The sequence below is a fragment of the Monopterus albus genome, unplaced genomic scaffold (genome assembly GCF_001952655.1).
Source record: "Monopterus albus unplaced genomic scaffold, M_albus_1.0 scaffold257.1, whole genome shotgun sequence".
NCBI classification, from domain to species: Eukaryota; Metazoa; Chordata; class Actinopteri; order Synbranchiformes; family Synbranchidae; genus Monopterus; species Monopterus albus.
This window is the reverse complement of record NW_018128137.1, coordinates 475,752-497,235: the sequence shown is the minus strand read 5'-3', so window position 1 is coordinate 497,235 and position 21,484 is coordinate 475,752. Positions and strand designations below refer to the sequence as shown.

The 21,484-nt window shown below is 40.4% G+C and overlaps 2 protein-coding genes across 4 annotated transcripts in view; both read right to left on the bottom strand.

Moving 5' to 3' along the window:
• Window positions 1–2,895: 2,895 nt before the first annotated feature.
• On the bottom strand, window positions 2,896–13,583 carry ccnyl1 (cyclin Y-like 1). 3 transcript variants are annotated; one of them, XM_020621307.1, is made up of 12 exons: window positions 13,482–13,583; window positions 12,570–12,771; window positions 11,189–11,263; window positions 10,659–10,702; window positions 9,431–9,531; window positions 8,824–8,859; window positions 8,663–8,714; window positions 7,355–7,474; window positions 6,345–6,511; window positions 3,826–3,988; window positions 3,652–3,732; window positions 2,896–3,527 (listed from the first exon to the last, which is right to left on the bottom strand). In XM_020621307.1, the coding sequence occupies exons 2-12, from the start codon at window positions 12,730–12,732 to the stop codon at window positions 3,411–3,413; spliced, it is 1,119 nt and encodes a 372-aa protein (XP_020476963.1). In that variant the 5' UTR covers window positions 12,733–12,771; window positions 13,482–13,583; the 3' UTR covers window positions 2,896–3,410. The 3 variants fall into 3 exon arrangements, with proteins under 3 accessions (XP_020476963.1, XP_020476961.1, XP_020476964.1); XM_020621305.1 differs by having other exon boundaries at window positions 12,570–13,581; XM_020621308.1 differs by lacking the exon at window positions 3,652–3,732 and having other exon boundaries at window positions 12,570–13,565.
• Window positions 13,584–15,366: 1,783 nt separating this feature from the next.
• creb1b (cAMP responsive element binding protein 1b) overlaps window positions 15,367–21,484 on the bottom strand; it is a 17,602-nt gene continuing 11,484 nt past the window's right edge. Inside the window, exon 8 of the mRNA XM_020621303.1 lies at window positions 15,367–20,270. Within this exon, the coding sequence (XP_020476959.1) occupies window positions 20,126–20,270 (145 nt within the window). The 3' untranslated portion in view covers window positions 15,367–20,125. The remainder of the gene's footprint in view (window positions 20,271–21,484) is intronic.

Sequence of the window (21,484 nt, the reverse complement as noted above, 5' to 3'; positions counted from 1 at the left end):
ACAAGTTCCTCCCGAGTAGTTCTGGGCTGATTTCCTCACCGTTCTCATTATCATTGAAACTCCACGAGGTGAGATCTTGCAAGGAGCTCCAGACTGAGGGAGATTGGCAGTTAATTTATGTTTCTTCCATTTGCGAATAATCGCGCCAACTGTTGTCAGCTTCTCACCCAGCTGCTTGGCGATGGTCTTGTAGCCCATTCCAGCCTTGTGTAGGTCCACAATCTTGTCCCTGACATCCTTGGAAAGCTCTTTGGTCTTGGCCATGGTGAAGAGTTTGGAATCTGGATTGATTGATTGATTGCTTCTGTGGACAGGTCTCTTTTATACAGGTAACGAGCTGAGAGGGCTCCCAATGTCAGCTCGTTACCTGTATAAAATACACCTGGGAGCCAGAGATCTTGCTGACTGATAGGGGATCAAATACTTATTTCATTCATGAAAATGCTAATTACTGTATAACTTTTTTGTAATGCATTTTTTGTTATTGTTGTGTCTCTCACTGTTCAAATAAACCTACCATTGACATTGTAGACTGATCATTTCTTTGTTAGTGGACAAACTTACCAAATCAGCTGGGGTTCAAATAATTTTTTCCCTGACTGTATATACATATACACACATAGAAAATTAAGAAGATTTTGTAGTCACTTGTGCTCACTTCAACAGCACAGCACCATACCGTATATCTGAGACACAAAAAAAGTTACCTGCAAGTGTAAGAACCAAAATAGTTTGACATAGATACTTACAGCTCATCCGGCAAACTGTCTCTCCCAAACTGTCGCATCCAGTCTCAATCAATTCAGCTAAAAGAGGAAAGCCTGTAAAATTGCCACTCCAACGATAATGGGTTCATCAGGTTGAAATAGTGTTTCAGCCGTTTTCCCTAAAATGTTCATGTTAAATTTGAAAACTGGGGGACGTTGTAAACTGGTTAAAAAAACAAAAAAAAAAACAACCTTGGAGGTCACAGATCATACACATGGCACAATTTGGAATTATTACATGATTAGTGTTTATTTAAAATACTCCATCTGCAAATGTTTTTCAATTAAAACAAAGGTTTCACAGCTAGTAGCCTACATAGTAAGCACAAAGGAGGACAGTATCCATCAGTCTTTTTGTTTTCCCTCCATATCTATGTAGTTGTTGTTTTTTTTTTTTTTTTCCAAAGCTCCGGTTGAGGCTGGGGTCAAGCACAGACTTGGTAATTAGATGATGAGCTCTTTGAGGGAGGGTCAGGATTCAGGATTCGAGGGTGAACAGTATGGACCTATATAATGTCATCACATCAGCCTAACTGACCTTAATGAGCAACTATGTAGCAGTACTGATCCCGAGTCTGTAAAAATCAGTCCCATTAGAGAACCTGTACAGACGTGAAAGTGATCCCAGCCTGGCACTCCCGACACCAGCTGACTGAAGGTTACTTACTTCAGCCAACTCCTGTAGAACATGCACAGTTTAACATGTTGTCATGTGAGGCATGCTCAGTCCAGATGGGTAACACCACTCGAACAAACAGTATAGAAGTTTGAGTTACACTAATCAAGGTACATTTTGGTATTGATTCTAATTTACAAGAAAGAAAATGTCGTATACATGGTGCCTATTAAAAAGAGAGGGCTGAAGGTCTATTTTATTGTCATCAAATCCAATAAATTGATCCAACTAACAAGCAGGGACACACCAAGACTGCTTTTAAAGACAGCCTGAGTACTTACATTGAGGATTTGCTGTTAGAGTACCAATGCAAGTACTTAATAATTATGCAGTGTTTCTACTATAAAAATTACAATGACCATAAAAGTGCAGTGACTTTAGAGACAGTTTTATTTTCATGAGATTTCCATTCTAATTATGATTACATAATTATACAACAGGAGGCTGTGCAGATTGTGTGTAAACTGCCACGGCACTGCCACCTCTCCAGTTACATGTCTGACTGAATTCCAGTACTACACAACACATAGTAATACAGTGGTTCTCAACCACTTTTAGGATCAAATTTATTTGACCGCCACCACCGCCGGTGTTTAGGAGGATGTCACAGTCAGCTGTTTAAAATACTAAGTAGGAAGGGTACATGCTCTAAGGTTAAACTGGCTGCCATCTGTGGCATCATCCTCTCCTCTGCTTTAGAAAAACTGCAGTAGAGGAGCTGCTCAGTGCAACTCCACAAGAACTCAACTCATTTTCTCTAATTGTCTGTTTACTTCTCTGTTACAACAGCTCACTAGACTTGGCATAGTGAGCATCATATGGGTTTAGAACAGCAACCAGGCGACTTGACTGCAGGGAGAGTCAAGACCTGTGTTCTGCCTTTTTGACAGACGTTTGTCAAACTGTTTGAACACGCTCCATCACTGGCAAACTGTTGTCGTCTGGAGTACACAACCTCATCTCTAGTCTGCTGGGTGTGTCCCTCAGTGTCCCTTGACTGGCACAGAGCGCAGTCAGCTTTACTTTCTTTGTTCTCACTTGTCTTAAAATATCCCAGAACTTCTGAGATTTCTTCTCCCTCACTACCGATCTGCTCGAACAGCATGAAGGAACGTAATGTTGCAATCAAGTGGCATCGGTGCTTCGTATCGGACACGAGTACTAGAGGGTGGTATTGGTCCGATACTGGTATAGGTGCATCTACCATGCACTGTGTGTGCAGCCTGTGGTCCACTATCATCCAAAAACTGTTAAACACATCAGTGACAACTCAATGCAGCAGGTGACACATTAGCATCAACACAATGCAATTTAATTTGCATCAGCCCTACTTACACTGTTCTGCTACCAGAAATACTCACTAGAACAATAAACGTATTAATATACTGATAAAAATACTGCCAACAACAAATGCACTATGTCAAAATACTGCCAACAACAAATGCACTATTTCCTCCTGTTTGAGTCAAGTCTGATAAAAACTACAGTGGCCATTTTAAGGAAATTAAATGTTTTTAAAACATGAATTTCTATGTTTGACCCATAATAAGCACAGACAGCTAGGGAAGTTAGAAAGTACACAGCTGGGCTAACACGTTGTTGGTTTTGGTCTTTTCATAGGATTTGATGGCAATAACAACAAACAGAATCCAACCAGCCTCAAATATTTCACCTCTTTCCTATTTAACACGTCCTCTTACAAATGAGGGACAACTCAGAAATAAATTAAGGATTTGTAAAAACAATAGTGGCATGATAAAGTTTTAAGTAAACACCTCAGTTTCAAGTTTAATTTGACAACCACGCGGCTCTACAGCTGTAATACAAATTACCGCTGGGCAGGTGATACAGTCACACTTCAAGGTTGAATCCTGCCTGCTGACCCTGTGGGGTGGCCACACTTGTCCAGGGCGGGCTGTGGGTTCGCTGGGCTTTGGTAATCAGAGGGCAGATGGTAGCAGTCTGGCCTATGAGAGCACAGCGTTGGAGCGTCGTACACCTATCAGGTTGTCGGCGCTGAAGGATCGCCGCATCGCTGATCGGCTCAGTTCCTTGTACTTGTCCTCACAGAGTCTTGAAATGGCCTGGATGGACAAACACAATAACTGAAAAGCGCTCGAGGACAAAGTAAACACATCATCATGTAATCAGAGCTGTATGAACAGGAGGTCAGGAACCCTTCTCAAACAGCATGTAAACAGTTGGTACCACTTGGGAACATGAGGTGGAAGCCATCTTAACCAACACAGCTTCTAATCTGACGGCAGAGGCAGTACAACAGGGGGCTTGCTATAGAGCAGAGAGGTAAATATTTCAGGTGCATCATAATAAAAACAACAACTGGAAGACCAGAGATGTCATGGTCTGAAGGTGGCGGCTCACCTCTAGTTTCTGGGCACGCTGGTTGTTGAGAGGCTCCAAAGGAAAGCTGAGGTTGTTGTCATCAGCCAGCTGCCGCAGATCAAAGTAGTACTTGGCATAGACGCTGGCTGGCACGTTGATGTTAAACTGAAGGAGTTCCAGGAAGTGGCGCTCCATCTCATTCCTGGAGGGTGGAAAGAGGCCTGAAGGTTATTCCAGACTGAAAGCACCTCCAAACCACCTCACCTCTCCTCTAGAACAGTAGTTGATAGCTCTCTTCCACAGTGTAACAAAACAACTGAACAGTCACAGTCCTAGACGTACAGTAAAGAGACAAGCAACACAAGGGGCGAATAGTAGGGCTGTCACTTTTTATGAAATCTTCATTTGAATGTGAGACTAATTAAACATTTAGACCATTATGGCCTGTTCAAATTCACCTACTAGCAGTGTGAGGCAACATCAACCGTACAATCTCGTCTGACTGCCTGCTTTTCACCACAACCACCCTTAGGACTCTGGATATGGTAGCGAGATTTATAGGCAAAGATATGTAGACATCAAACAGCCATGATTTTACTTTTTTCTTCCCCAGAAATGCCATTCTAGATAGTCAAAATAACAAAATATACAAAAATGGTTAAACTAACAAATCAAATCAAGATTCAGAAGAGCCTTAATAAAATTAATATGAATCCAAAGAAGACACTGACTGAGCTTGTGTTCAGATGTCACAGCTATGAGAAAAGAAGAAAATGTGATTTTACTAAAGAAACTCACTGTAAAAGTCAGCGGAAGGAAAGAAGGCAAATCTCATTACAAACATGCATCAGTTATGTCTACCGACTACAAATTCAACATCGAAAGTGCTTGTGGAGAATCGAATCCCTTCCACAGAGATCTCTCTCTCTCACACACACACACACACACAGTTGGAGTATCACAGCTCTTCTTTTTCCAGAATACAACCTCCATCATCCTAACCATGTCGCCAAGGAGACAGCATCCAGGATGCTTTGTTGGTCAGCAAAGGTGGTGAGAGTGAGCATGAGTGTGTGTGTGTGTGTGTGTGATGTCTGGTCTCCCAGGGCAACTAATGGAGTGGGCGAGAGCCGGGGCCATTATGTAGAAGCAGAGAGAGCACTTGAGACCCTCCCCTTCATTTCTATCTGTTTCTCTCTCTACTCGTCTTCCTGTCCCTCCACCCTGATCCAACCAGGCGCACAAAGACACTTCAATGGCAGCAATGAAAACAGAGCCGAGAGAGTGTAGGTCAGACATAAGAGGAAAGAGAATCAGAAAGGAATGGGGGCTCACGTACAGAGGACACACATGCAGGCAGTGCACACACTTTCCAAATCACAAAAAACAAAGAAGCACTTTCAGCCTCTTTTATACACACACACACACACACACACACACACACACACACACACACACACAATTGCAGGAAATAAGGCCTGGATGCTCCAAGTGCAGCCCCTGGCCTCTTCACTGGCTTATAGCCCAAGCAACAGCAGGGATGCTACAGATTCCCTCTACCCCAGCACTTCTCTTCTGTCTGCAAAGTGCATCTTTGTTGTTCTCATTCTCTTACCGAATGATAAGTGATACTTCAGATATGTGAGCTCCATTTATCTGATGCATCTGGAGCGAAGACGAAGATGACTAATAATAATAACCACCTTTATTTGGCCAAGCATGTTACACACACAAGGAATTTGTTTCCAGTACAGAACCGAGGCAGCCATCTGCGGTGCCAACTCACACCAATGGCTCTAACCATCGGGGGCAATTTGGGAGTTCAGTGTCATGTCCTTGGGCAAGACAACATGTGGACTGCAGGCACCGTGATTCGAACCTTCTGGTTGGGCGACGACCGCTCTACCCGCTGAAGCACAGTCTCCCCGAACACCGAATACTGACAGCAACATAATTTAGAGATGAATTTGAAATTCCAGCCACAACTCAGGAAACAGCTATTCAAGACCGATTTTTATTTTGCAGCATTAAGAAGCTTACCCGACTGCCATTAAATAACTACAATCCTACTACATAATCAGCACTTCTTGGGAGTTTCCCTCCACGTAGACACATCTAGAATACTGTATGTCCATTCCTGCAGACCTACTCATGAGACACCAAACAACCTCAGATGATTCCCCTTCAACATGAGGGAGTACCGTTTTAGCTTGGACTTCCTCTAAGGGTTAGCCAGACACCCTGCATAAGAAGAACTAATTTAGGGTTCTTTTATCTGTGATCCCATACCCTTAACAGAGCCCAAGACACTTAGGAAGATACTGCTTCAGTTTGACGGCAGCTACGAATCCAAAGGAGGAAATCCCACCGACAGCATAAGTCATCAGCAAAAAAAAAAAAAAGGTCCGAGATGCAATTTGACCACCAAACGTGGCATCTGTAGTGACAAACTTTCTATTGATGCCTCCTCCTACAGAAATGGATCCTTATCAAGTGACTGAAACCAGCGCTCGTCTCCATCTGCAACTTATTCAGCTGTGTGCTTGCATTAAACTCACATGTCCTCCACGGTGATGTCTTTAAGGATCTGGCAGTAGTCGACATTCCACACAGCCTGATCATCCCAGACTTTGGAGGCCAGCAAAATGGCTCCCAGAACAATGCGCTTCCAGTTGGCAGGGCAGATATCCAGCTCAGCGTAGGTCAGCAGGCGCTCCAAGTACACCTTGAGCAAGAAGGTTTTAAGGTCAACATTTTATGTTGGAACTGACCACGTTTAAACAGCTGAGTGCTCAATAATTCCCTGATTAGTTCCCTATCAACTACCAGGAACAACAGTTGGGTTAATGCTGGGTTGGAGCAAAGTTCATGCTTTATGTTCTCCTGCTTAGTGCTTACATAATGCACTCAGTTATACCTAGTAGAACTGTGCTTTTCTTGTAATGGGGAACACATCAGAGAATTATGCCAGTTATATATTTCTTTGTCTTAATCTTTAAATACAAAACAAATCAAACCAAATGCTACAACTGCAAAAACTACAACATTTTGGTAATTGGCTTCATTTTGTAATGCATTTTGGCACCTGAACCTCAGCTGGTAAAAAGGACAGACACTGACTAAAGAAAAAGAGCTTTTGTGCTTTTGTGTGAGGTTTAATAGCATATTTGCATAAAGTGTTTTTGACAATATTACATTGATTAAAACATGTTGAATGCACTTCCTTCCTCATTAATACATTAAATGTGTACATCAATAACTATATATATGAAAAAAGAAGTGATAATATTTTAGATGGTACTGCCCAGCCCTACTCTGACCATCATACAGACACACTCATCTTGTGTTCGTGTCATTTGGGGTATGACCTGACTGCCCTCTGGTGGCCAGTTATAACATTACAGAATTACATGAACAATGTCCTACACAACTACTGTGCAATTTAACAAATTACAGTAATGTTGTGACATTTCAGGACAATGCCATTAATATCAAAACCATTACAGACAAGAATATTAACAGACTCTTTCATTCTTACACACACAAAAAAAACAAAACAACCACTTACCAGTGTGACGATGGCACATTCTGCAGTGAGCTGTGCAGCGCTGAAGAGTGTTCGGACAAAGCGGTAGATCAGTTTGTGCTCTGGGTCTATTCGGGAGTAATCATCTGGCACAGGCTCTCTCTGTTTGGGATGAACAGACATAGGTGGAAGGAACTGCAACATGTGGCTGATTTTATCACCAATGAGTACATGTGTCCCCTGACTGTACTGCTTAAACCATCCAAAATATTTGGAGGAAACTGATCAGAAACAACAGGATGCAGCCGGACAAAAGTAGGTCTGACACAATAGCTGCGATGTCCTGTATATAAAGCAGATTTAAAAATAGGTAATTCCATTCTACAAAAACTCTCTAATGGATCAAACTCATAAATGGACCATGATCAACTGTACAATTTGTCCATTCTCCATCACTGAGGCTTTACATTTGCCAAGATCATATTGTAAAATGAAACAATGACAGCAACAGGTAACCAAACATTCTTCAAGTATGATGCAAGCAGACCATTACTGGTAAGGCCTGTTTCATCTGTGTTTTACCTTTTAAAAAGACCTTTGTGATGTCACCAACACTGATATTTGCACTCATCTTCAGTTTGTAGTGGCCCTCCAAAATCTAAGCGATGAGTTCTGGCAGTACAACTTGTGCAATGAGACTGTGCTCGTACCTTTACGTTCTCCTTTTTCCTAATGAATCATATTTGGTATTAATGAAGCATTACCAGCCACTACTGTTCATCTTTGTGTTTTCATCTTAGCCATCAATGCCAAATGCAGCACCAAAAGCCTCGATGGAGAAGTGGTGAAACTGTCACTTCTTTAGATAAGTTTTAATTTGGAACACCTTTACGTTTCACACAGATGTGCAACCACATCAGTACAAAACTGAAGGACAAAAAGAAACAGTCCACAGCAAAGAACGTTTGCATTATACATTAATCCTGATTGTGTGTAATCAAGGGGTAGGCTATGGTATACAGAGATGGGCCCAATCCAGTCTTCCACTGGTATCAGGTCTGATATTGACATCATTCACAGCTTCATGTACTTGATGACCAGCCACTATCTGTAGTGGAAAATGACTAGAGCCCAAGTATAACCTGCCATCCACAAAATACTTTTCAGAGACTGCATCACAGTTAGATGATGTTAAAGCCATGAGCTTCACAACTGATTACTGGATCTCTAATATGAGCAGTATCGAAGGTGGGCCCCTCTAGAGGACTAAAGTACTGGCTTGAGGGAATTATATGAGCCAGGTAATGAGATTGCCCGTCAGTCTGACTGACATCCTAACTACATACTCACTGATAAGGGGTGCAACTTCTCATCAAAGATGTCCAGTGACCTGTCTGAGTCCCTAAAGAACAAACATCTGTTATTACTTCACATGCATACCAGTTTCAGCAACATAAAGTCCCAAAAATAAAGACCAAATTGAAGATGTTAACATAAAAATGGAAACATACCTGTTTTTGATGTGGTAGTATATTGCTAATGTGACACTGGAGACAGAGATGGAGGGAAGATAAAAATTAGGTTTAGTTTTTCTGTTTTAACAGGAGAATAATATACTGTGTGTGAGAGAGAATTAACAGGAGAATAATATACTGTGTGTGTGTGTGAGAGCTTAAGGTATAACAAGACATTTGAACTTTAATGACAGTTCATTTAAATAGCGAGATCATCCTGATGGATTGTGATTCATTAGATTCACTGAAATAACGTCCTAACTTAGGTTTAAGAATATCTGTTTTCCGTACACATCCATGAAGCATTACTTTAGGATGCAAAAGCATTTTCTCATGTCAAATGCGACAATACAGCATTGTGTGTAGCCTTGTTTATTTAATACATGCTTATGTGGACGGCACACCGGGCGCACGCCGTTTTGCAGAGCAGAGGTTGGGCCCCATGACTAATTCATCGAATTTTACAAAAATGCCAGGGTGTACGATTAGATCAAGTGTTGGCTTTAGTCTAGGTTGGGGGAAGCCTCCTAGAAATGAATGCAAGTTTATGTATGGACCCTGTAAGTGAAGACCACAAGGGGGTGTATGTGTGTAATCCTCTCACCATTTGATTGTGCTTTTGAGGTTTGGCTGGCTGACAGTGCTGTCATCTATGAAAATTGTGGAACAGGAGCTGTACTTCTTTGACATCGGACCAGGAGACACCTTGAGATATTGAAATGGTACAATCAACAACTTGGAACAAGGATTTGCATTGATGGGTCTATAGCTGAATCCCAGTTCCCCTAATTGCATCCACATTTCCCTCACTCGTCTTTTCCTTGTTTCTAAGTCCCACCCATGTAATATACAAGGAAAAAATACAAGGGCAGGACCCAAGAAGACACGCGTTAACTGACATGAGACTTCCAGTCTTTCATGTGAAGCGGATTAAGGGGTATCCACGAAAGATGCACTCGTGTATCCTCAGTTATCAGGCAGCCTCCTTGCTCCTCAGTGCAGAAGTAAGAGCTTTGGGACATCCATCATGGCAGATGAGAACGATATCCGGGTTAAACGAGGAATGATAAAATAAGGGAAGTGGGATTCACTACGTCTTTAGTCTGGTTCCAGATGTCTGAACAGCTGCCCATGTCCCCACTTTATTCAGAAAAGGGCACCTCCAAAAAGTTTGAAATCTTTGGGTTTGCTGTAGTTTCTGTACTGAATTAAAAATGTCATCTGCTTTTCATCGGAGTATAAAAAGGAAAGAATAAAAAACTACCTTTGCTTTCACAGGATGTCTGCAGCCACAAAGTTAGGTTAAGTTATTTCTGTGCTTCCCTCCACTATTCTGCTTTAATACAGAGCTCTACTGTTGTTCCAGACTGATAAGAATACAATAACAGATTAACACCTGAATACTTGTAAGGTTGGAATTGGTACAAAAACGACTAAACATAAAAACAATTCTAACAAACACAGACGTTACTGTACAGAAGAGTATTGGGGCCACTGCATAACATTTTTTTTAAATTCTGACTTTAAATTCAGAATTCTGACGCTCTCACTCACTGAACTTGGATCCTTACAGGTACCCATACTTCTAAGATTAAAGTCAGAATTCTTTGGGGAAAGAAAAGTGATTATTCAAAAACATTTTATGCGGTGGCACCAATACTCTTCCATATATCTGCTACCAGAAGCATCAATTAATTTACAGAACTGTCTTGAAAAATCTGCATTGGCCAATCTATGGTGTAAACTCACCTTCTGGTCGGTAAAGACAATACAGCACATGTAAGCAATTGAACAAACAGATTTATGATCAACATTTGGATTTTGACACTTACATGGCTGATATGATTTATGTGGTTGCTTTTCCTCTTGTCTCGTACTGTAAAGGAAGAGAACTGTTCAAAAAGAGTCTGTCTAGAAACAGCAATCAGTGTTCAGTATATACGACTTGAAAAGAGGTCAGTATGAAACGTGGTAATAGAGCTAAAATGCTCTGATCATTTATGTGCAGTCAATTTAAGACTTCTGTAACGATCCGGGTATAAAGGACCCATTATTCACTTAGCAATGATATGTCTGTGGGTGTGTCATGCACTTCCAACTTCAAACTCCACAGTGAAGTAATAAACATTTTAACAACATTGCCAGGACTGATAATTTAAAAAAGAACTGATGATTACAATTAGACAACAAACTTAAACATTAAAACATGATACTGGATTAACACTTCAACCCCTGAAAGCATATCCGCCTTAATATTTAACACCAAATCACGTGTTTCAGATGCGTGTTAACTCTTCTAAGGATTTTGGGGTGGACGGTTAATGCCAATCACTGCTCTGTGTGTGATGTTAGGATTGCTCACCATCTGTCTGGGACTTGCTAAGGAAGATGGTGCTCGCTCGGGCATGGTCTGATGGGTTAGATTCCAAGGCCAACTCTGCCAAAACAAAAAGTGAAAGTAAACACGTTATGCAGAGACAACAGTACTTTATGTGGGACTGGAAATGAGCCATTTGCTGAGACGAGCACCCTGGCAAAAGCATGCAGTATATTTGCCATTATTCAAGATGAAGAAGTAATGAGGAATGACTGTATTTATGCGTAAACCAATGTCATAACAAATAGCCCCCAAAACAAGAAGGACAGAATCAGAGATCGACTTACAGCCCTCCTGTCCAAAAGTGTTTATTTGCCCATGCTGGTTTCCAGATGTACACAGACGTAATGTAATGTGCAGACTGCACATTACATAAGACAGGATTAAGTGATGGCAGAATTTGTGATGTGAGGACAGCAAGAAGACAAGAGGAATGTCAGTAGGACAGCTGGACTAATTCTGACCCTGATCCTGCCAACAGCTGCTCTCACACACTCCAACCCACAGTAACATGAATGGAATGAACACTGTGTACATCTGGAAACCAGTGAGGAGTGGGGACATGAGGGCTGATGGCAGGAAACTGAGCTCAGGCTGACATCACTGGGAAATCTCTCAGATGCTTTCCTGATTAGGGGCCTGTATCACAGCATGGGCAAATAAACACTTTTGGACAGGAGGGCTGTAAGTCAGTCTCTGATTCTGTCACATCGGGCACTGCGATGCTAATGTCAGTGAGCTGCACAAGACAAGATGCAATTGGCAGGTACACAGGCTTGTTTAATAAAATCATGTTTGTTCTGATTAAGGTATAGTCCATCTCCATTTTTACTCCATTTCCCTCCCATTCCCTATTAAGCCATTAAAAATAAAACAGGATGTTAAAAAGAATTGACAGCAGTGATGAAGTGCTTTTTTTTACTGCCGTGTTCTCAGCGGTTGTGGCTGTAAGAAGATGAGGGGCTTGTTTTTATTGATAATGTCTAACTTTGTAATATGATGCCAGTGCGATCAATATAACGCAGTAGCCATCTAAAATGCCAAGAGTGCCATCATCACCAGCAATAAACAAGTCTGGCAACTTGGCAATAGCCAAAGAGGGCGTTGGTGCATTTTCCCTGCAGCTGTGCAAGAAAGTAGCTATATAAAACTGTTGTGCACGGTTACACTACAGACTGACCCGTGTGAGATATGTGAGGGGGTCACATCAGTTCCTTGTTCACTATGTCACTGACTGCATTAAGATGAACGTCTCTAAAAGACACAATATAGATGTGATGCTTCATGGAATCAAACACAAGAAAGTGAATTCAAGTTTATGAAATTTACCAAACACAAATGTTCCGGGTATAACACAGACACTTACCATCAGGGATCTCTCTATCGCTTATATGCTGCAGGTAGGGCACGGTGTTATCATCGCTCACTTCGGTGCTGGTCTGGAACTCCTCCAGCCGCTCTGCCGGTAGTCTCGAAGGTAGTTTGGGGCTCGACTCGGGAGAGACGCAGCAGGACACCGTATTCCCCATTCCAAGCCGAGTGGAAGCACCACACTACTGCAGCAAAGTCTACGTAGTGCAAATATTTGTAGCTAGCTGAACTTGGCTTCCCCAAGCTTTACAAACATCACAAAACTATAGTCTATATTAGCATGACAATATCTTGTGTGCTAAATCGGCGCTGTCCAACTCCCAGGAATCGCATTCCTGTCCATTTGTGGGTCTGCAGTTTAACAGTCAAAGAAGAGTTCGCCACAAAGGGTTCGTCAGTGCGGTCTTGTATAACATTCGATGTGTTGTGGCAAAAACAGAGAACAGTTTGTTAAATGCTGGTGGTCGGCAATTCATTCGTTCAACTCGCATGAGTTTCGCTGCTGGGCAGCTAATTAGCATCGTAGCGCGCTAGCTAGCAGGCTAGTTATCATGTCTCTTCAGCATCTTTGTACTCCACATTAATTCCACTTCTTGCTATCGTGAAGACGCGATTGACAGTGTCAAATAATTGTGTTACGACGTCCAGTCGCCAAATTCTAGCAACAACATTTTATGAGACTTTTCAAATAATTCCACAGATGTGTGCTTTCACTCAGTTCAGTCTGTCGCCAAATTCAGCCCGAGGCTTCTGCGGCCTTCTGTACAAATAAAGGGTAAAGAGAAAATTCCAAGACTTCGGATAAAAAATTCTCAATTAGGTCAAAAGGCCTAAAACGTCTCCTGCTTCCCCGTTAGACAACCGACTCCCTTAGCTAGCCTGAACTCCTTCATCTGTGCCTACACACCGTAATATTCCTGATTTATGTAGTCGCCGCCGTCATCTGTTGCAGAATCTCACAGCGGCGTTACTCGCCCATGTAGGAATTCTTTTGACTCCTATTGGCTGTGAAATCAAAATAAGCGATTCTCATTGGCTGAAGGAGCTGTCTGTTGGAGACGACTTAAACCGATGAAATGTATTTACACAACGCTACTATTTTTGTACCGTCACCGATCCACACCCTTTTTTGACTGTGAAAAATGAAGCCAATTCTCTATTGCATCACATACCTGTCGATCAATGCACCTCTCATTCATGAACTGTGAGCTGTGCTGAGAAAGGGGATATTATAATCACTTTTAATGTCCTTGCTTGTGAAATATTTCAAAATATGCTTGAAAACATGTAGCTGACATTACTCATCTGTTGCAGATGTTTACATATTTACAAAAGGAGATACTTAATGTCAAAGACTGGGAAATGGTTCATATAAACCAAAGTGTATTTTGGAGTAGCTGTTAGCATATTAGCAAGTACATTAGCTCATGTGCTTCTGAGGCACTTCAGTTTTTGTTTTCTGCCATTTCAAAGGGATAATACTGGACTTTTTACTAGAATACATTTGTTTGACATGTATAGTTTGCATAGAAATTAGGAACAATAAAAACATCATGGGAGCCGTAGTTGTTTAATACCAGCAAAACTATCAGGTTAACGCTTGTTAATGTTTTTATGCAAAAATTTTGCCCAGTAGAATTGTAAATACCATGCAACCATAAAATACAGAGCAACTGGAAAACTTCTTCTCCAAGAAACTTAATTTACTTAATTCTAAAAGTAATCCTTAATTCAATGTGTCATGAATGAAATATTCACGATTAACAATAAATTACAATTTTCAAGAGAACTTTATTGCAACAAAGCAAGTATTTCCAAAAGAGTGATGCAATGTCAGATTAACAGCACTTTCAAATAACGGCTGGTAGCTTCTTAAGGTGAACGTGTTGAAACAGACAGTATGTAACATTTGGTGACCATCTCTACAAGATACTATACAATACATGGCATTTTAAATTGAAAACTTGTAAAAGTGGCAATATATAAACTGATCACATTAAAAGTTAGAAAAATGTCAATATTCTAGAAATTCTATATACACTGCTTTAAAAAAAATGAAGGGAACACTTAAGTCACACATCAGATCTTGAACGAATTATTCAAGTTGAAACGTTTACTAATGTAGATACCAAACTGGTCATGATTTTACAGGCAGGCATAACGTTCACCACAGTGTCTCCACACCTGTCTCGTGCACAGAGGGAACCTGCTCTCATCTGTGAAGAGAACAGGGCACCAATGGCGGACCTGCCAATTCTGGTTTCACTGGTAAATGCCAGTTGAGCTGCATGGTGCTGGGCTGTGAGCACAGGTTGTACTAGAGGACATCAGGCCCTCATGCCACCTTCATGGAGACAGTTTAGTCAGAAACATGCACACCAATAGCTGCTGGAGGCCATTTTTTAGGGCTCTCGCAGTGCTCCTTCTGTTCCTCCTTACCCAAAGGAGCAGATACCGATCCTGCTGCTGGGTTGTTTCCTTCTACGGCCCTGCCCAGCTCTCCTGGTGTTTCCTCCATGCTCTTGAGACTGTGCTGGGAGACACAGCAAACCTTGTAACTGGATGTCTGTGCAACCTGATTGGGCTGCAGGTACTGCCTCATGCTACCAGTAGTGACAAGGACACAACCAAAACACAAAACCTGAGAAGAATCAGTCAGGAAGGATAAGGAGCGAGCATTTGTCTGTGGCTACCACATGCAAAACCATTCCCCTTTTTGGGGGTTGTCTTGCTTTTGCCTCTCCGGTGCACCTGTTGTCACTTTCAGTATATATATATATATATATACACACTTTTACACACATATCAATCTGTTTCATGCACAATGAGGCTGATAGATATAAACTATTCAGGCACAGAAAATGAAAACACTGTTGGTATTATTGGAAGCATATTGTGTAATCACATCACAAAGTTGAGCTCACTATATCAAATCAACAGAAAGAGATTACAAAAGTTTTTTCAGCACCAGTAATGGATTTGTGAATTACAACAGTGCGAAATTCTTTTTCAGAACACACTTAAAAATGTTTCATCTCAGTATTGCAATGGCACTGGTATTAAAAGTGTTTCCTCTCCTGTAAAGTAAGTTTTACAAGCAGAGAGGCCAAAGGTGTGGTTTGTCAGACTTTCATGAAATACATTTAAAAAGATTACTTCTGCCTTTTGTTGAATCTCTATATGGATTTCTCTAAACCACATTATGAAAAGTAAAAGGAAGATGAAACAGGGATTACATGCACAGCTACAGTACATGTTGATTATGAAATATATTGAGAACTGTGAGAATCCAGTCTGACAAAACTACCTTAAACGTACAGACCCAACAGTTGCATGTTGGTACTTTGTGGAGTCCTGTAAGTGTTTTAACCTAACTTCCATCTGTTTTATCTCTATATGCACTCTAATGGTTGTATCTGTTTGTGTTAAGCACTATAAATGGCCTTTGTGTACAAAAATAAATAAATAAACTGACCTTGCCTGTTGTCTGGTCAATAGGAGATGATTCATTCAAAGCCTCCTGAATTACTTCAAGCATGAGGTGCTGTGTGATTTCTTTAGCTGCTTCAACCCTTAAATCCTCTATACAATGACATACTGTATACTGTACAATATCAAAATGTTTTAAACTAGAAAAATAAAACTGACAGAGCTACCATGAATGGGTGATTTTTTTAAATGAATACAAAAGAAAAAAGTATTTTAAAGAACAAACTGATTGTCTGTACCGTAGCAAGCCACCGCTAATGCCTCTAAATTTCCTCTCAGCCCATGATTAAAGTTTTCAAACTTATGTGTGACACACACATCAACTTGTGCTAACTCATGGTCCACTTACTAGTTTCCAGAGCTTTCAACCAAACAAACTAAAGACCACCTGTTATCAAGTTCCATTCATTGTCATGCAATGTCCTGGAGTTTAGCTGATTGCGTGAACCTACTGTGGCCCACATCAAGAATGAACGTTAATGCTGCTCAGAAATGGAAGTTATAAAACTCCAACTTTAGAGATTTAGGGGTTTCCATAACAAAATCACAGCAAAAATATGAGGTTTGTATTTACAGAAGACTCTCAGGTTAGTTTCCAGTTGAAATGTGAGTGGGGACTGGTTAAGTTACCACTAGAACGATTGTCAGTAAGAAATAATAACTTTAATGTAGCTTTGTAGTAAAATAAATGCAGTTAAATACAATAAAATAAACACATAATGATCCATAGAAAGGAAATTTGTGCTTTCATGTGATGAACTGGAAGATAAATGCTTAGATGAACGAGACAGATCTACAGGTAAAAACAAGGGTGTGGCTGAGTTAGATGTCACCTGGTGCTCTGCTGTGCAGTTGTGGACTAAACAGAACTGTTATGACACTAATTGTGGACCTCAAGTGCTCACAAAAGACTTGCTCTTCTCTACTAAAAAAACGCTGTCGGTCCTAAACAGAGTACAGCACTCCAAAATAAAAGCTCTCCAGCAAAGGCCTTTTCTCATACACTTAGCTGCCATGACGGTGGTAGGCCTGGTGGGTTACATGAATACACACATACATCGTCTTCTATAATACACTGATATATGTTACAAATGTGAAAAACTGGTTTCATACAAGCCATAAGAACATTTTTCATATCAAATAAACTGAAATATGAGGTCTACACATGCTGTAGAGTCTATGTACAGTAATATAAAAAAATAAACCCACAAATAAGTACATGTATCTTCTCAAAAACCACAGGTGAATTATTTTCAACATACATCTCCACAGATTATTGAAGTTCAACTCAAGTTGCTGTAGCCCGTACCTCCTTTTCACAAAGAATCCAATCTGCTACATAATCCAATAACAGCTGTGCATTCTCATATGTAGTCACTGTCCATATCTTACCACCATTTAACAGATACTGCAAAACAAACAATACTGTAAAACAGTGAAAAATGAAATGTCATGGAAAATAGATAACCTTGATCATGGCCAGTGTTTGATGACAAACGGACAGTTTAGTGTGGCACAACAAAATGATGCTTGACCTCAAATTTAACATTAGTCGAACATGGAAAACATCTAGATCTCTGGTATTAGATTTGATCAAATGTGCATTTTTGTACAACCTAAATCTTGTTTCTGTCCTTTTAGAGTTCAGTCTCATCTGTTACAAAACAAGAATGTACTCACCCAGTGAACTGCTGATATCTAGGGATACTGTATGGTAAACAAGCCCCCAGTTGTCTAAACCATTAACACACCCGAATGAACGTTAAAATTGTATTTTGCCTTGAAAAACTACTTAAGTACAGACAGTAAAAGCTGAATCACTAACTAATCTTCCAAAGTTTTCTTTTGATTTCTGTTCCTACCATTCAGTTTTAATATTCAGGTTTGTTTTCACTGCCAAATAATTTGATTTAGATAAAATGACCCCTAACGTCGATGCCTGACTCTACCTAACAAATAGCATAGATGGCCAAAACTATAAAAAATGAGAATTTAGGTCATAAAAACAACAATCTTTCTTTAAAACTGTGCCCAGCCTGGCAATTATCATATTTTAACAGCAGTTCTGTCAGCTACCTGATGTTGAGTGGCAGAAAAACAATCCGTCAAACGACAATACATCCATTTTCAACAGACACGACTGTGGCAGTCCACTGATGACATACACAGTTCCACTTCCTTCGTAATAGGCAGTTGGTAGCATCTTTAAAACCACTTTTAAAAAAAATGACTTGTTTGTGCCCAATTAGTTGCATGAGTCCCCCATAGTGTATATGTGGCCATATTGTTGAAAAGTAGGTTCACATCAGGATGTGGATCAAGTAGAGATATGCAGCTCATTCAAAGCCTTTAACTGCAACTGACTGAGCTTGCCTGATCCAAAAATAGAACTGAAGTCCAGCCCAGTAGTTTGTTGTCATCTTCTCCTTTTTGTGTGCCAAGCAGCATTTTGCTCAATGCCCCCCCTGTGGTCGGGGGGAGTGCCCACTCCAACAGTGACACTGCCTGTTGCATGAATGTATATTTATATATGTATATATACAGTATGTCTGATGACACTATCTAGCAAAATGCTGCACAGAATGAGGAGAACAAGACAACAAAATCCACTAGGACAAGACATATGTGGTGAGATTTGTACTTTAACGCACAGCGGCTGGCTGACTGTTTCTGCGACGTTAATCCATCCAAACAGGACTAGGAATCTAACAAAAATGCACCAGGAAAACATTTCAATGAGGAACTGTAAACTAGAGGAAGCATAAATATATATTCTTAAGTAGTGCACATCGGCGCACATCAAACGTAACAACATATGCTGTTAACTGATGAGAGAAGCTCAAACTTGCTGGTAAATTACGACTGTAACCATGTCTCAGAAGACAAAAACGGCATATAAGAGCATCGTTTCAACAGAAATTCAAGTGTGCTGTCTGCCTTGTTATTCCAGCAAATCCATATGGTGGCCCCACATTATATAACTTCAGTTTAAATAGGTGGCAATTTAAATCTCGCATCATATGCAGCAGTTTTTTATTGATCTTTAAATGGTCAGAAATATGTTCCTGTCACTCTTTTGCATTTGATTACCAATGTTAATGACTTTCTGACAATTTGCTTTTTAAAGAATCAATAGTTGCACTGAACAGCCGACTGACATATTCTTAGTCGGGTACAGCCCCATATTAATGTCCAAGTCTTAGCTGTACTGTAAATTAGGATGAAGTATGTCCTGAACATACTGTAAAATGTAGCCCAACTTCAGAGTATTAAATTCTTAAATTAAATTCATATTAACTGCAAAACAGAACATAATTCTGGTCCACGGTTCAATGTTTGCTGTAAATCAGACTACAAGGTAGGTTAAGCTGCAGTTAACCATGACGATGCTGCAAAGAACACGCTGGGCATTACTGTTTACATAAAGTAGTAATCACTATGTTTCAGTTTCAATAACATCTCTTTTAAACTGTTTAAATAAACAGGTAAATGTTAATGCAACAAAAAAAACTTAAGGTTTAAGTAATTATGAACCAACTGAACGAGCTGGTTGGCCTGGAAGTTCACCATTTTGTTTGCTAGAACAACAAAAAGAGGTCAAGTGGTCAAAATAAACCAAGGACAGTACTTCCTTAGCATCACTGCACTCTTTTCAAATGTCTTCCAGTGAAGCATCTCTTTAATGACTGTGATGACTACAAAACTATGTCAACTTAAATGGATAACTGCCAAAATTAGGACTATAGGACAAGCAGGTCCACAGAGCAACAGCTCAGCTGATTTTATCCTTTCGACAATGTTGTAGCTACCATTTCGTTTTGCATTTGCCACCTATCGTCAATCAAGATTACACTGCGTTCTCTGTGTACTTGTCCAAATAAATGTGATTATTTTAAATTATTATACTGAAAGCCTATTGAAGAGAATGGAGTTTAGGGTGACATCGTCAAAAAGAGCCAGCTGTGTGTAAACTGGAAGGCCAGGCGGGCAAAGTCAAACAGTCAAAGTATTTGAAAGAAACTGAAATGCTACTTGGCCCAGGCTCGGTGTTCAAGACTGGAACTACTCAGATTTATGGCAGTAAAGGTCTTTAAGGGCTTTAAGTTCTTCAATTAGTGTCTTGTTTTGGTTCTCCAGCACAGCAACTCTGTTCTCCAGACATTTTACATACTCCTTCTTCTTCCTGCGGCATTCACGGGCTGCCTCTCTGTAGGAAGGATAAGACAATTTGGGTGTTTTCAGGGGATTTGGGAGCGTTGGTATGCATGCTGTTGGATGTGGTATCAAAACTAGCAGGTGCCATTTGATTTTATGTTAAATTCACTTAAACTGCTCATACTGCAACACATAGAACCATTATTAAAGGTGCTCTAATTTCTTTTCAACCTAAAAGGCTAGTGACACTCAGAATAAACTGACACAATAAGCCATTCCAAACTGCTCTTTGACCCCCCCATCACGTCCAGTTTCCTAGTGACGACATAAAATATAGATGCCTGGTTGCGACAAACTATACAAAATGCAGCCTTCTGTCCAAAGCTAGTGTTAGCTGACTGCTGAGTACATTTGTCAGTCCAGTAGAATGCTCTGGTTACTGCTAATGTGACACATAGCACTAACGTTACACAAAGCTCAAATTACTCACAAATTAAAGTCATATTATTTCACATTACAGAAATACAGCATTTACAGAGGAAAAATCACGGCCATGCCAGGTCACTAATGTTACCAAAATAAACATCTGGCTGCTTTTAACCCTTGTTTTGCTCTTTCTTTGTCCTACTCTTCGTCACCCTCTTCGTCCTGGCAGCCACCACTTTGGACTGTCAGCAGATGAGACCTCCTCCATCGCTGGTGTTCACACATTCAGTAAACTTGACAAACAGCCAGTCATTAAAGTCAAGGGCTCAGAAAATAAAGAGAAAAAACAAACAAACAAAAAAACAAAATGGCAAAGAAGTGCAAAGGACTTCATGTCCAGGTATTTAAAAATATATACACCAAAGTCGAATCAAGTACAAGTACAACCCCACCACCATCAGTTTACCTTAAGTTAAACATCTGCCACACATTCCTACTAATACCTACCACCTAGCTTTACCTTTAACGTCCATTTATTAGCCTCTACAAACACAACGTGCTAGCTAAGTCTTGGGATTGTAGATACAGTCAGGGAAAAAAATTATTTGAACCCCATCTGATTTTGTAAGTTTGCCCACTAACAAAGAAATGATCAGTCTACGATGTCAGTGGTTGGTTTATGTGAACAGTGAGAGACACAACAATAACAAAAAAATCCATTACAAAAAAAGTTATAAAGTAATTTGCATTTTCATGAATGAAATAAGTATTTGATCCCTTTGCAAAACGTGCTTTAGTACTTGGTGGCAAAACCTTTGTTGGCAATCACAGAGGTCAGAC